The sequence below is a fragment of the Mytilus galloprovincialis genome, chromosome 6, assembly GCF_965363235.1.
Source record: "Mytilus galloprovincialis chromosome 6, xbMytGall1.hap1.1, whole genome shotgun sequence".
NCBI classification, from domain to species: domain Eukaryota; kingdom Metazoa; phylum Mollusca; class Bivalvia; order Mytilida; family Mytilidae; genus Mytilus; species Mytilus galloprovincialis.
This window is the reverse complement of record NC_134843.1, coordinates 77,789,964-77,807,184: the sequence shown is the minus strand read 5'-3', so window position 1 is coordinate 77,807,184 and position 17,221 is coordinate 77,789,964. Positions and strand designations below refer to the sequence as shown.

Below are 17,221 nucleotides of genomic sequence, written 5' to 3'. Positions count from 1 at the left end.
ATTAATTGAAAGTACAAATTTTATAATCAACACTTTATCGGGCTCAACTAGACGGCGCCATCTACTGGAGCAGCATCGGCATGGCTTACAACCCTCAATTTAACGACATAGGTTCACAGTTCGTTCAGGCATATTATCAGGCTTATGAAGCAGCAGCTAATCCAGAGGATAGAGCTGTAAAATTAGCCGGATTTTATCATGTAAGGGAGTGTATACTTAAATGAGTGGAATTTCTCTCTGACTGTGGGTCTTTCACCACAATTTGAAACCTAAACAATCTTAATTTTGTTTATTTTCTGTCAAATCATGGGAGTTATAGGCAGGTGTACGAAGGTTCCATCAATAACTATTTTGTAAAATTAAAACTACAGCAAAAGGATATTGAATCTTGTAATCAATCCGAAATTAATGTGTCCACTTTCATGCAAGTTTACTGTTTTGTGGCTATAATTCTGCAATAACATCACATTAAAGGAATCCGGGTCCGTCCGCACTGATTCTGGTTCGCCCTAGTTTCTGTTCGCTCTAATACCTGTTCGCCCCGAGTCTGTTCGCCCTGATTTTATTTTTTAGTATAGTGTTGCGTTGTGTGTATATCTCGGTGTATATAATTGAATGTGTTGAAGTCATTCTATAATTTGGCCGAATATTTACGATGTATCATGTTGTTTATAGCTAGCTGCTACTAGGACTAGGTTATAAGTTTCTGTACATTTCAGGACTACAAGATATTGTGACTTCAAGGTATTGCCTTGAGGACTAAGTTTGTATCTGTGTGTTATTACGTTACTAGGAAATTTAAGTTTCTGTGAATTTAAGCACTTCATTGTATTTTTAAATGTAAAACAACATTGATCACTTGTCATCAGTGTTTTTACCCATCCAAGCTGACTATTTTATTTGAGAAAAATGTTATTTTCATTATTAATCCATCAACATGATCAAAGACAATTCATATAACAATCAGTGATATCAAAGATTTCAAATGATACCTTATCAGCAATCAAAATTAAATCAACAGTAATTAAATGTAATTATGAAATAAAGTGTAACAATGCAGCCAAGAATTTTATTTAATTGATATAAATTTGGCAAATATTCGATATTTAACTTTTAATAGATATACATAAATTTCAATATATATATATATATTTCGTTCATTAAAGTAACATATACATATCATAAATGAATATAGGGCGAACGAACCCAGGGCGTACAGACTATCAGGGCGAACAAACTCAGTGCGAACGAACCTAGGGCGAACATGTAATCAGGGCGAACGATCCCGATACCACATTAAAGACTGATTAATTGATGTCATTGGTAACAGTGATTAAACTCTGGTCAACTGTTGTTACTCTTTCCTAAAAAAAACCTGGATGTTCCTATATGTACACCTACATAATTTAGTCCGAATAACTACAGTATCACTATCATTTTAAAGAAACAGCAATACCCCTGTCATACATTTTGTTATATCCTACCCAATTCATGATTTATTACAACAAGTGCTAAAATGTATAATCTGTTACAAATTTAGAGATAAAATTCTCAGCATTTTTAATGGTAAAAGAGTAAATAAATTGCAAAGTATCCTGAATGTGGGGCAAAACGTTCGGAATTGGGTCGCACTTATTTCTCAAAAAATTATTGTTTATAATTCCTACTGGTTACAATGCCATATAAAATTAAAACAACATTTACTGTTCAGCAATTAATTATTTATATATATAATGACCTTCTATTTAATTTCAGGACACTTGTTTTTTTACATTTGAAGATTTTGCAGCACAAGGCAAAGAAGCTATACTTAATAAGATAAAGGTAATTTTTATGATCAATTTTTTTCAAATATAAAGATTTGAAGTTACTGTTTAAATAGACCTTTCATGTCAGTATACCATTGCTCTATAAACAGAAATATTTGATTTACCTCACTTTAGTCTTAAGTAGATATAAGAAGATGTGGTATGAGTGGCTATTGAGTGCCAATGAGACAACTCTCTATCCAAGTCACAATTTTTACAAGTAAACCATTATTTATATGTGTCAGATGAAAAAAGATTCATTAGCATGATTAGGATCTGAATACCAGTACTGGTTTATTTTGAGTTGAGAAGATGTATACTGTATTGCAATCTATAACAATTTCAATAAGAAAACTAATGGTCTTATTTATTTACATTTGACAATGTTTGATAAGATCAAAATCAGTGTTGAAATAAATGCAAAACATGAAACTTCAAGAACAGTTTGACAGAGCTAATACCACAGTACATTAGGTCAAGTGTGTCAAAACATGAAACTTCAAGAACAGTTTGACAGAGCTAATACCACAGTACATTAGGTCAAGTGTGTCAAAACATGAAACTTCAAGAACAGTTTGACAGAGCTAATACCACAGTACATTAGGTCAAGTGTGTCAAAACATGAAACTTCAAGAACAGTTTGACAGAGCTAATACCACAGTACATTAGGTCAAGTGTGTCAAAACATGAAACTTCAAGAACAGTTTGACAGAGCTAATACCACAGTACATTAGGTCAAGTGTGTCAAAACATGAAACTTCAAGAACAGTTTGACAGAGCTAATACCACAGTACATTAGGTCAAGTGTGTCAAAACATGAAACTTCAAGAACAGTTTGACAGAGCTAATACCACAGTACATTAGGTCAAGTGTGTCAAAACATGAAACCTCAAGAACAGTTTGACAGAGCTAATACCACAGTACATTAGGTCAAGTGTGTCAAAACATGAAACTTCAAGAACAGTTTGACAGAGCTAATACCACAGTACATTAGGTCAAGTGTGTCAAAACATGAAACCTCAAGAACAGTTTGACAGAGCTAATACCACAGTACATTAGGTCAAGTGTGTCAAAACATGAAACTTCAAGAACAGTTTGACAGAGCTAATACCACAGTACATTAGGTCAAGTGTGTCAAAACATGAAACTTCAAGAACAGTTTGACAGAGCTAATACCACAGTACATTAGGTCAAGTGTGTCAAAACATGAAACTTCAAGAACAGTTTGACAGAGCTAATACCACAGTACATTAGGTCAAGTGTGTCAAAACATGAAACTTCAAGAACAGTTTGACAGAGCTAATACCACAGTACATTAGGTCAAGTGTGTCAAAACATGAAACTTCAAGAACAGTTTGACAGAGCTAATACCACATTACATTAGGTCAACAAAACATGAAACTTCAAGAACAGTTTGACAGAGCTAATACCACAGTACATTAGGTCAAGTGTGTCAAAACATGAAACTTCAAGAACAGTTTGACAGAGCTAATACCACAGTACATTAGGTCAAGTGTGTCAAAACATGAAACTTCAAGAACAGTTTGACAGAGCTAATACCACAGTACATTAGGTCAAGTGTGTCAAAACATGAAACCTCAAGAACAGTTTGACAGAGCTAATACCACAGTACATTAGGTCAAGTGTGTCAAAACATGAAACTTCAAGAACAGTTTGACAGAGCTAATACCACAGTACATTAGGTCAAGTGTGTCAAAACATGAAACTTCAAGAACAGTTTGACAGAGCTAATACCACAGTACATTAGGTCAAGTGTGTCAAAACATGAAACTTCAAGAACAGTTTGACAGAGCTAATACCACAGTACATTAGGTCAAGTGTGTCAAAACATGAAACTTCAAGAACAGTTTGACAGAGCTAATACCACAGTACATTAGGTCAAGTGTGTCAAAACATGAAACTTCAAGAACAGTTTGACAGAGCTAATACCACAGTACATTAGGTCAAGTGTGTCAAAACATGAAACTTCAAGAACAGTTTGACAGAGCTAATACCACAGTACATTAGGTCAAGTGTGTCAAAACATGAAACTTCAAGAACAGTTTGACAGAGCTAATACCACAGTACATTAGGTCAAGTGTGTCAAAACATGAAACTTCAAGAACAGTTTGACAGAGCTAATACCACAGTACATTAGGTCAAGTGTGTCAAAACATGAAACTTCAAGAACAGTTTGACAGAGCTAATACCACATTACATTAGGTCAAGTGTGTTTGACAGAGCTAATACCACATTACATTAGGTCAAGTGTGTTTTTTATTAAAAATGTTTATTGACTAAATGAGTATATTGGGAAATTGTCTATTTCTCACATTTAGACTATTTGATTTGCTTGTGAGTCTATGGTACATACATAGATTTATTAATGTTTGTATTAGGCCAACTAAAATGAATTAGTAGATTTTCATCCAAATTTTTGAAAAAAAATGGGGCAGGTGGGAGGATTTTATTTTTTAAATTTTATTTCATAAGAAACCCTCTAGTGACGAGTTCTTTATACCGCAGGGGTATAAACAAGTGTAAAATAAGCTAATATATCATGTATATTGTACATATACATGTATAAGGAATCGTTCATAAATTTTCAAACTCTTTAAAAATAAATATCTCTGATAGGCAACCACGTGCACAATTGACTGTTTTACATGTAATTGCTACTTTAGAAACCTATCTATAGTAAACATCAAAAACATGGAGAAAATTAATGCTCTCTTCAGTTGGACTATTCCTACACCAAATTTATTTTGCTTCTAAGCGATGGTTTGAAGTTCCCATAAAATTAAGTAAACTTGTACAAATATATGCAATACAAGTATTACAATGTATTATGAGTACAGAATTAAATGAAAACTCCAACAATGTTAAAAGCAATAGGGTTGGTGCTAAAGCAAGATGCAAATACAATTATGATGTAAAACATGAACTGAAATAAAAAAAAGTTGTTGTTTAATGACTATATTGAGAGTATTGGGACAGAGGGTGTTTGCTGTTTGTCAACAAAAAACAATAGCCATGGGTATTAAAATTTAAGGAATTGCTATAATATTAATGTTTGTCGACCCTTGTCGACAGCTCAATATATACATGTACGGTCATCATCAATCTAACAAGTTCGTGCTGGTGTCAATTCCGTATAATTTATATAATCCTGACATGTTTTTTGTACCAATGTGTTAAACGATTCTTGCGCTTTCGATATCGATGAATTCATAGTACAAATTTCCTGACACAAAGTCATTGTATAAATGATCATATATAAAAAAAAAACGGTTTTCTAAATTATGTGACATATCGCGATTTGCGTTCTTGGACACAGCCTTTCAACTCGTATAAACCTGAATATTTCATGCCCTTCTCGTAAACCATCTCTATTCTCGGTACATGATGTTGACATCATAGAGCTGCAGAATATGTCAACTTAATCATTTTCGTTAGATACCTCGAAGAAATACAAAACCGAAATATGAAACAGAAAGTTTTGAATGAAACGAACATATCGATGTTTACCGGTAACAAATATGAACAAAATCCGGAAATCGTAATTTTTCCAAAACAAAAAAAATCGGAGCGGGACGATTTCAGAGGGGCGGGCGGGGATGAAAATCTATCAATTAATTTTAATTGGCCTTAGCATTCTTGAAATTATTTTAATTTTTCTCACATTTTTCCATTGATCAACAATTCAGATAATAAATGCATGCTGAAATTTCTGAATATCTTTAGATTTGTCTGACCTAATTACAATTATTTTCTATCTTTCAGAGTTTACCAATTACAAAAATAGCACATAATGTAACGAAGTGTGATTGTCAGCCGATGGCTGATGGAGGTGTTATAGTAGTGATTATAGGTCAACTTAAGGTAAGTGTCGATCAACACTGGGCGGAGCTAGTGTTATAGTAGTGATTATAGGTCAACTTAAGTGTCAATCAACACTGGGAGAAGCTAGTGTTTTAGGAGTGCAGTGTTCTCCCCAGGATTTTTCTAAGGCGCAAAATTCAAGGGCGCGTAACTCTTTTTTTATAGTGAACTTTTGTGATCTGAATCAATCAGTCATAAATCCTGACATGCAATATGAGTTATTATTGTATAGCAATATAATATTTTCCACAGAAAGTAACCAAAAGTTAGCGTGCAATAAATTCTAATATTGAACTAGTGCAATAAATCTTCAAAATTCATGACGTCATCAACGACAAAATCTTAGTTTAAACCAATGTTTACTTTTAAATATTATATTGCTATACAATAAAAGGGTTATTGCATGAATATTGGGGAATATTGTCCCTCGTAGAACATATATTGCACTCGCAAGCTCGTGCAATATAAAATTCTACTCGGGACAATATTCCCCAATATTCATGCAATAACCCTATATAATCTTTTGTGTTGTGTGTTTGATAATGCAAAGTATTAATGAATTACAAGAATATATATGAAATAAATTGAACAAAAAAGTTATTCATTTTGTTTATTTTCTTTGGTTACATCTTCTGACATCAGACTCGGACTTCTCTTGAACTGAATTTTAATGTGCGTATTGTTATGCGTTTACTTTTCTACATTGGTTAGAGGTATAGGGGGAGGGTTGAGATCTCACAAACATGTTTAACCCCGCCGCATTTTTGCGCCTGACCCAAGTCAGGAGCCTCTGGCCTTTGTTAGTCTTGTATTATTTTAATTTTAGTTTCTTGTGTACAATTTGGAAATTAGTATGGCGTTCATTATCACTGGACTAGTATATATTTGTTTAGGGGCCAGTTGAAGGACGCCTCCGGGTGCGGGAATTTCTCGCTACATTGAAGACCTGTTGGTGACCCTCTGCTGTTGTTTTTTATTTGGTCGGGTTGTTGTCTCTTTGACACATTCCCCATTTCCATTCTCAATTTTATTTATATTCAGTCCATTAAAGATGTCAAAATAAAAATATTAATCTCTGTACTCTCTACTCCTTCTAGGGATATTGTTTCAAGATAATGCTATTTTGTTGGACAGTCTGTGCCTCAACTTTGTCTTTATCCTCTTTAGGGGTTCAAAACCCCCTCTCACAATAATTTTTGCTTATACATGTACCCCCTTTAACATTTCTAAGCCATGAAAACTCAGTCAGCCACTTGTCACTGAAACCAGAAACATGGTGCTTGCTTTTATCACTTGCTAAAACTTTAGCTAGGTTGGGATTAGGGGAAGCAATAATATCTGCGTATACTAACAGCTGAGTGTAGACGGATCGGAGGTGTATTTCCCTTTTCATTAGAAGTCATTGGTCTGAAAAAATACTTCTACTTTCATCATTAGTCCGGCCGATTGGTGCAGATATAGAGCAGAATTGCTCACTTGATGAGGAAAGCATGAAACTTTACATAGTAGTTCTTGATTATATAGCCTTTGATTTCAGCTATGGACCCACTCTGAAAAATCCAATATGGCTGCCATTTTCAAGATGGCGGAAAAACGGTATAAATATCAAGATTGTCCTATAGGTATTCTATATAATTTCGGAAATTAAAGTAATGATTCTTTAAAAATGGACTTCATGTTTTTAAATTTGTTATCAATTAATTTTAAAATATAGAAAAAAATTATTTGGTTATTTCTATAACACACACATTTGCAAATATGGCTGCATATACAAAAACAAAAAGAGAAATTCAAAATGTTAATCAATATGTTACATGTTATTGTAATTGTTCTTTAAACGCTTTCAGTTTGAATGGTTGGAATGAAATAGGTTTAAACGAGTCGATTGAAAGTTAGTATATGTCGGTTAAATTGGGTTGAATAGTAGGTAACTCATCTGAACTTTGAGGCAGTGCCGAGTGCACCTGTCTCGTGTCTCTTCAATGCCACGTCTTGAGTCATTTATCGAGTTTTCATCTGCCGTACGCACTGCATCGTCAAATTATTCTATGTAATCAATAGGTGTACCTTTCTTCAGGGGGATTAGACGATTGCCTTCACTTAAAACGGTTAAGGGGCAACTATTTCCTGTTCCAACTACGTGCGAAACAAATTCGCAACTATTCAGCGAGCATGGTCCTAGAATGCACTCCTGGTCAGCACTTTTATTAGTTTTAATGGTAACAGTCATTTTTGAGTTTGGCGGAACTGTGATGGTTCGTTTTATGCAAACTTGCTGAGTTGAAATCTCGTGTTCATTGTTAACAAATGCCGCATTTATCACTTTATTGTTGATGGTAATTGTGGGAGTACTCAGGTTTATCACTGCGCTCAGTGTGTCCATAATATCTACCCTACGTATAACATCGTCTGTTAATGGCTCTTTGCACACATCCCATTGTATGTGTACTCTATTAATGTCGAGAGTCGTTTTTTATAATCTTCCCTATAACAAGCTGTTAACCAACACCACGTAGCGCTACGTTCTCCAAATCTCAAATTTTTTGCCGGAATTAATTTCTCATTTACTAATGTTATCATTGCAGTAGTGTCAACAATCACGCTTACATTCTGGTCATGTATAGTACCTCTTACTGCTAAACTCTTTCACATGATTCGTCTGATGACAATATCTGACGAGGACGTTGGCATCTGATCGATTTTGTGGTGAGGGGAGATTTCATGGCCAATAGACTTTGGAATCGTGCGTTGGCCTACTGGCCCGACCCTTTGCTGTTTTAAGACTCTATTGTTTGGGTTGCACTTTGATTTGCTCCGTATCCTGGTGAAGGTGACCGTTGTCTGAAATAAACGGGATTTCTGGAGTTTGTCCGTGGAGATGCTAACCGTTGTCTTTATGGGCCATATGATCTCTAGCTTAGTGGGGGTGTTGCTGATCGATAGGCATTAAGGTTGGGTGTATTTCTATCTTGCGATCTACCGCGATTGTATTGCTCAGGAGATCTTCCACGTGTATATTGATCAGGTGATCTTCCACTTAACTGGTGATCTTCCATGATTACTGGATCAGAAGAACCGAGGTTATATTAATCGGCCAATCCACGGTTATGCTGATTAGTTGAAAGCATAACATCAGCTAGTTTTGTGACAACTTGTGTGAAGTTATGCACCTCATTATCCAAAGGACTGCTCATATTTCTTTTGTCGATCGGTGATACTGCGCCATCAGCAAAGAAGACTTGTCGATGGTCATAATTGGTCACTTTTTGATCCAAATATCGCCATCTGGTTTGCTATTAAGGTTTTCAGTTGTTTTAACGCCTTGTTTAATGTTTCTGGGTTCCTCTATAACATGTGTTATAGAATCTTTGTCTTTACATCCTCGATGGATTGCTATAGTTCCAATCTGGTCTGATCTTTCTTGCTGAAGCGCTGCTTCAAATGAATGCTTTTTTAAGGCCTTGGAATCATCATCTGTGTTTACCTTGCGAGCGTTCTCAAAGCCAACATCAGCCTGGCAATCTGGGGCCTACACACATTTTTCCTGTTTTACCATTGTCATCTACCGACAGTTCGTTCAAATTGGAAAATGAACGCCGCCCAAGTCATGGATCCTCTTCAATTGAGTTTTTGCATTTTTGGGAGGTGGACTTCGGTTCCGGTCCCTTGCACCAAGATTTTCTTGCCATCGGGTATATTCTCTCTCCAATGAGGAGTCTGAAGAAGAGGTGTTGCCACACTCTTTTGATTTCCTCTGCCCTTTCCTGGATCGGTCAGTGGAGTCAGCTTCCTGTTATGGGAAGCCTATTAGAGCTCCAGTAGCTGACGAAGTTGTCATAATTGGAGTGATAAATGTGGGATTTGCCGTTTGACTCGACGGGGATGATACCGTAAGTAAAGGCACTGCATTCAGCATTGGAGAAACTTGATAGAATCCACTTGCAGCCAATTGTTTTTGTAATTGTGTGCTGCTCTTAACTAAATATTCTTGACTCATAGTAGATGGTAAGTGTGCGTAAGAAGACACATAAGCCTTTTTGCTGGTATCCTTGATTAGTACTAGAGGTTTATAGTATTTTCTTAAATAGAGATTGTTGTTGAATAATTTGAACTGTCTTATGCAGGGCCAAGGGCCCTGACATAGAACTTTTGACTTATGGTGAAGACACCTTCAACAGAGTTGGTGCGGTTGATGGTTCATGCGAACTACAATTGGGGAAAGACCCAAGGCATGGATTTTGTTGTGTACTTTTTGTAAACTTGCGTTGTACTGGCTAAGGTCACATTTTGGCCTAGATGATGTGTTCATTGCAGGAATCTTAACTTCATTATTTCGATTGTCCAATAACTCATTTACAACAGATGCCAGTTGTTGGAAGGTACCCTGCTGTTCAAATGCACTTATAAATTGAACTGTGTCTCCTTCCTCAGTTGTTGTCAGCTTGTCCATTCATCTCACCACAACATTGAATATCGTATTGGTCTTACCATCAATTCCGCCAAGCAATTATTACTAGCCTTGTGGTCTATCATGTCTTCAGACTGCTGAAGTTGCCGAGATATTGATTTCATCTGTTCGTTATTAATATTCAGTGCCTCTTTCGGTTCAAATTAAAACGTAATGAGACCAACACATATTTTATCAATTCGCGCTTCGCTCTGTTTTATATTGCGTTAAATCTCAACTGTTCTTTAAGCATTAGATTTTCTATCTACTAAACATTCCTCGTACAATAGTTTAATAGTAATTTCTGAGCTGTCCTCTGTTAAAACGTCTTCAGCTTTGGGTTTCTCAATATCCCCAAGTGATTCAGCTTCTGCCATTTTAATGTTCTTGTCCGTGTTGTCCTCAATTCCTGCCATTTCACTGATATGTGTTTAAATGATTCTCAATTCACTCTTTAATATCTCAAATAGCAAAATATTGCGACCCAAGAAATAAGATAGGCACTGAATAATATCTTAAGGCAGATAAATCCCAAACCACAGCTTTTATGTACGACCCAAGACAACAAACAGTGCAGCTTTTAATGAAAGCTACTACTGCAGCTTTTAATGAAAGCTACTACTGCAGCTTTTTATGAAAGCAACTACTTTGTGTATGAAATGACAAGGAAGGCAAAATCAAAAAGGACAGAACTGGGACAGATACTATAAATGACACTTTACATCAATAAAATGCTTATATTCAGGTCAATTCTCAATAATGAATATTTGCTTATTTTTCAAGGCGGCCATTTTGAAAATAGCCGCCATTTTGTATTTCTAAGATAGATCAAAACAAAATCTTGCTAAGTACACCAAGTCATACAAATATATTGATTTTTGTGCTTCTAGCATCAAATCCACTGGTTTGTGCAATATTGGAAAATATTTTAGAACGTACGGCAGCCATCTTGAAATAAGCCGCCATTTTGAATTTTGAGGGTGGGTCCATAGCTAAAATTGCTCAGTACACAAAAATGTACTATCAAGCAAAAATTGGTGCTTTCCTCATTCTTTGAGCATTTTTTTCACGGATCGGCCGGACTACATCTGCCTTTCGCTTAGAATTCACCCCTTTGTTATTTGCAGAGAGCATGTTCATTCAGAATTAATAAAATCGAATATGGTTAAGATATTTGATATACAACTTTTTAAAACAAAAATATTTTAATGAACAGCTGACCACTTTCCGTAGTTTGACATTTATTTACGCTTCCATGTGCATTATTGTTAAAACCTATCTTTGGCAAGTAGATATAAACAAAACTTCGTTAAAGTTAAGACCATTCAAAGTATTTACTGGTGACATTATACAGAATTAAGCTGCGACGATTCCGTACCCGTGTTGATTGTCACATATTTCCCACACGGATTCACGATCGATGTTCAAAGATCATTTTATTTCTAAAAATATGACAGTTTGAGACCAATTTACCTTGCAAGCAACATTTTTCAGTTTCAATTAAAATATATCACTTCTTGTTATCGTTAATCAAAGTTTATTTTAATTTTTTCAACTACAAACATGACAAATACTCTCATTCATAATTTTCATCGTAAATATCTTTTGCAATGTGTATTCAAATTTATCACGTGTATTGAACACGCTCATTGGTCGTGTTTAAATAGATTCTTCTTCTTGACCAATGAAAAAATTCGTTATTTAAATGGTCAAGTAATCACACACACAATGTGTATATACAATGTATTTGCAATCTATTTCTTCAATTTCTGCACTAAAGTTTTTAAATTTTTAAATTTTCTTCTGAAAATATCTATCTTGATGATCATTTACGCTATTACATGATAACAGAGTCCGATAAGGCTGAGATTAGCGTGGCTCAGGTAAAACTCATTATCAAATATTGCGTAACACTGACCGACCTCTCAGCGATGATCAGCAACTTGACAATTTTAACCAACATTTATTATGAAAATGTGAAAATATACACGCTGTGGGATCAAGTATCAAGGGACAGCGGCCAATTAAGACGCTGCGGGAAATATTATGAAGGCGCTGCGGCACAGCAGCGTCATATCGGCCTGGGGAGAACACTGGAGTGGTTTATATCAAATGTAAAAATGACAATATTTCTGCTCAGTTGATATAACATTTTACCATCATGATGCACTTTTGGACTTCCCAGTTTTAAGAATGATAAGGTCAGACTGATTTTCATGAGTCCAGGATTCATTGATTAGCATAGACAGAACCCTGTAGATGTACACTATATCATGCTTCATCAGATAAATTGTAACTGTAATATTAAGTTATAGACTACAATGAGAAAAAAAATCAGCAATTTTGAAACATATAAAAAAATTATTCTGGGACTTATTTAATTAATTATGTATAGTATGGATTAAGCTCATTTTTGAAGGCAGTATAGTGCCTTATAATTCTTATTTAACTTTCCTAGTCTCTGGTGGATTGTTGTCTCATTGACAATCCTACATCTCCTTATTTATATTTTATATGAAATCAGAAGTCTTGCAACCATGCAAAAAAATAAATTATGAAAAATCATTATTTTAAACTCATATTATATAAATGGCAGAGCTATCTGTTTAGAAATGTTATTTACTTTATATAATTTATATTTCAGACAGACGACGACCCACCCATGCCCTATGCTCATACGTTTATTTTGAAAGCTGATTCGAATTCCTTTTTTATAGCACATGAATTTTTCCGATTGTGTGTACATAACTTTTAATAAATGACGTTCCATAGACAATGTATGATTGTCATAACCCAGGATTGTGACTGAAGAGCGGATACAGATGAAGACTTATTCCACATTATAGGCAAGCCTTGGAAGGATTTTTGGTGCACCTTTACTTATTCTGCAGTATTTGCATTAATGTGTTTGTTTTTGTTGATCATGTCTATATAACGTAAATGTAGTGCAAATTGCATCCAAATATAAATTTGTGTTCATTATTAAAAACTTATGTATGGTATATATAAATCATATAGTTAAGTCACTTCCAGTCAATGGGAATATGAAATTGCTTTTGTATCCTCCATGCTAGAAAAGTGTTTATATTTTGTACACTGTTTAAAAGGATTTTTTGGTTGCTTTGCCTTACTTTTTGTCTTGTTTGTCATGCTGGACAGTATCTCAACAGTTTTATACTTCATGCCAATATATTACCTTTTAACTGTAGACAATGTATGTATGTAGATAATAGGTTTAAATTTTGATGGTCACATAATTTATTTTTTGAAAACTAAAAACCATCAAGAATGAATTAATAACACCATATCAGTAGGGTACTCTGTCATGTTAAAGAAATAAAATAAGTATTCTGATCTGATTGTATTTATTGCAAAGTGTGGGTTACTTAATACCAGTATTGTGTGTCTTGTCAATGATTAAAATAAACAATCAATTAAACAAACATTTAAGTGTGTAAAAACAAGAAATATCATTTGTAGTGTAACATCATATTCGTGTAATATTTTTATTATATTTTTGAAAATAATAGTTTAATGGTCTAATGAAATTAAAAACAAATACAAATCAAAAATAGTAATATTTTAATATTGCTTTTGAGTAATGTCCAAAAGTGTTTTTTTATTCATTCTCTAAACCAAAGAATTTGAACCATAGGAGAATTGATCTATAAATTGAAAATGCTCTACAAAATATAGGTCACTTGTGAATCAGGTATAGCTAAATGAACAAAGCTTGCTGTAGTCATGGTTATGAAATCTTGTGATTTCTTAAGAAAAACAGTTAAATTGAAAGTTGTAGGCCTTAGTCATTCAATTCAGATGCTGTTTCAAGAGATTCATTTGATGCAAATTGTATTGAAACTAGTATCCAATTTGTTAAGTAAACTTGTGCCTAAAAAATACAAACTGAAATGAATTTCATGATGATGGTATAAACATGTTATTGTTGGCAAATAGTTATATTTATACAAGTTCAATATTTAAGCAGAAAAAAAATGTGCCGTCTCAAGATCTATTTTTAGATTTCTGCCATCTCAAGATCTATTTTTAGATTTCTGCCATACTTCTAATGTTGTATAAATGAATTTCTATAAGGTACGAACTACTGAATCTCTCTCTTCTTCAATCTAACTCTAAAATTGTTGAATTATTAAATAAATATGTCTGCAGAAAAGATTAAAAAATATATTTATAACATCATGACTGTCATTGTTTGTAAATACTGCAAAAAAATATATTAATAAAACAATTAACAATACAATATTGGACATAAGTCATACTTAATAGTGTTATGAGCACAAAGCCTGAATTGGCCATTATATCAACATAAATACTTGTCCATGAAGATAATTGTTTTATTGGCAATAAAATGATATTGCCATATTTTATACAAATAAATGTCCAAATATAAAAAAAATGAAATTATTTCACTAGAAGTTGTCACTTTACTGGCTTAAAAGTTTAAGTACCAAAACAAGGCTTAAAGAATCTGTTTTATTGTTCACAAAATTGTAAAATTTTTATATTTAGATACACAAAATCCCAAAATAGTTTGCTCATGAATCACCATGATTGCTGATCTGCTGAATTTTTATTTACTTTCAAAATATATGTCTAGAGTTTAATTCCTTTATCTTTTGATGAAATTCTTCAGCCTTTCATGTATGCTTTTGTCACTTTTTAATGAGTTTCATAGATATGTGTCCTTATAGATGCTTGTTGCCTCAAGATAATAAGAATAGCAATATTTGATATAAATTATCAAGATCACCGTTTAAAAGTTGTTGATGATATAAGCTATGGGTGTCTCAATATAAAGTCTAATAACAATTACATGTTTACATGCAAAATTACATATTAAACTCTCATTTAAATTGAAGAGGAACTTTACGATTGCCTTGTGTAACAATATTACCATAATGTGTTAACAAATATAACAGATATATGCATGATCTACTGTATTTGATTAAGACAAAGGTGTTGAATATTCATTGTATGTATTAATATAGAACATGTGATGTTATCAAATGATTTGCAGTCTTGCAGAAAATTTATCATACATTTGTTTGTAAGCCATTTATATATATGTATATTTTAATATTTGGCAGACTGTAATTTTCAAAAAAAAAGAACCCCTAAATAAAAAAAAAATGAATGTTAGTCAGTGGAATTTTTTTTACGTTATAGCTATAAATGTCAACTGGGTCGTCAATGGCACAGACTTTGCTAACAGATTCAGAACTTTGAAAATGCATTGTTGAAACATATCTTGAAAGACATCATTGCATGTGACATATATTTAATGTTGACTCGCTGCACCTGCTGGGTTGCTGCCTCATTAACAAATAAACATGTTAGTTTATCAATACATATAATGATTTATTACAGCATGTAACATCTTAATGATCTGTATCTCAGAATTACCATAATGTAATGGAGTGTTGTTTCATATTTGTTATCATTGTATATTAATTGAATCATCTCTAATTTTGTATTAGGTTTAGCATTGAAAGAATATATAAAACAGTTTAAATCATTTATTCTTATATTTTTTTGTCTTGACAGAGTTAAAAAGCGAGACATAGGTATGCTGTTTCCTGCAGTGGTGGCGGTGTCAACACTGTATTAGTTTGTGATTAGGTTTAGTTTATGGTGGACCACTATTGGTAGGTCAATGATATTTGGTATGCAGCTGTATTTGCATAGGGACATTTTATTTTCAATGGAGATTATTTGGCCCTGCTCCCTCAGTCATGGTCTATGGACTATGAAACTTTTGCCTAATTAACAAGTATTTATAGTTTGGGATTCGATCAGTTTAAGATGAACTGCTAATGTTAAGTAAATGATATTTGGTATGGAAATTTATTTGCATTTGCAAGTATTGTTTCCATTAAGATTATATAAGCCCCACTCTCTCATCATAGTTTATTGACTTTGAAACTTTTAAAAAGTTTACAAGTTAATGATAATGTTTGTGTTAAGATTTGTTTAAAGGTAATGACTTATAACATGTATTATAAGTCAATGGTATTTGGTTTGCAGTTGTATTAGCATTGACTCATCTCCTTTCCAGAGATTTTTTAGCCATGTACCTTGAACTTTGAATATTTGCATAACTTACATGTTTAAGTATTGCTATTTTAATTTCAACATTTGCATAATCAAAATTACAAAAAGGAAAGATGTCTCTGTGATAACAGTTTTATTTTTTTTTTAAAAACCCAATTTTTGAAGAAAAAAGATTGACTTTTGTATCAATTACAACAAACGTTTAGTCTATTTCTTTTTGGAAAGATTGGAACTTGTTCTAAATCTTTCCTTAGGCACTGGCCTCCCTAACAACACGACAGGTGAGCTACTATTACTAAATGTATTCACACTGAAATATAGTTCCCTATAGTTCTCATGCATGTCATGTATGTGCACATAATATACATATAAACTAAAAAAATGGGTATATTTTTGGGGCAGTTAATTCAAGAATGTATGTCATTAAGGTGTGTTGACGGAAAGGCTTTTTTTTAAAACATTTTAATCATTTAAATCAGGTAATTGAGTATTGATACAATACTAGATGATTGACAATTGTCATTATCATCAGCCATTCAGGGACAAGGTGGATCTTTATTAGTACAATGCCCCACCTCCTAAACTGTCAATCAAATTGACCACATTACTTATCAACCTCTGTCTTACATAATTATACAGGCCTTTCAATAAACATCCTAATACACAAATATCAATGAATATTTGACCTCATAATTGAATACACAAATGTATATATTAGATGTTTGATATATAAGGATAATAGATGTATTACTTTTGATCTATACACATGGAAAAAAGTATTGCAACACCTAATTGAAATTGAAATTAAAAAAACACTCTTTATTTTTTTGTGATATAATTTGGTAAAATAGAAGTAATTAAACATTATTTAAGTATCACCTGAGTTTAATCAATAAATATCGACTCGATAAGTTTTTATCTGCACATGCAGCTACTGTACCCGTAAACAGCAAAACAGCTGTTTTTATCCTCATTGTTTTCAACACTTTAAATAACCAAGTTTTTTAAGTTA

The 17,221-nt window shown here is 33.3% G+C and overlaps 1 protein-coding gene across 1 annotated transcript; it reads left to right on the top strand.

Moving 5' to 3' along the window:
• The first annotated feature begins 42 nt into the window (after window positions 1–42).
• LOC143080391 (nuclear transport factor 2-like) lies at window positions 43–15,673 on the top strand. Its single transcript, XM_076256224.1, has 4 exons — window positions 43–200; window positions 1,756–1,824; window positions 5,592–5,690; window positions 12,782–15,673. The coding sequence occupies exons 1-4, from the start codon at window positions 81–83 to the stop codon at window positions 12,890–12,892; spliced, it is 399 nt and encodes a 132-aa protein (XP_076112339.1). The 5' UTR covers window positions 43–80; the 3' UTR covers window positions 12,893–15,673.
• Window positions 15,674–17,221: the final 1,548 nt, after the last annotated feature.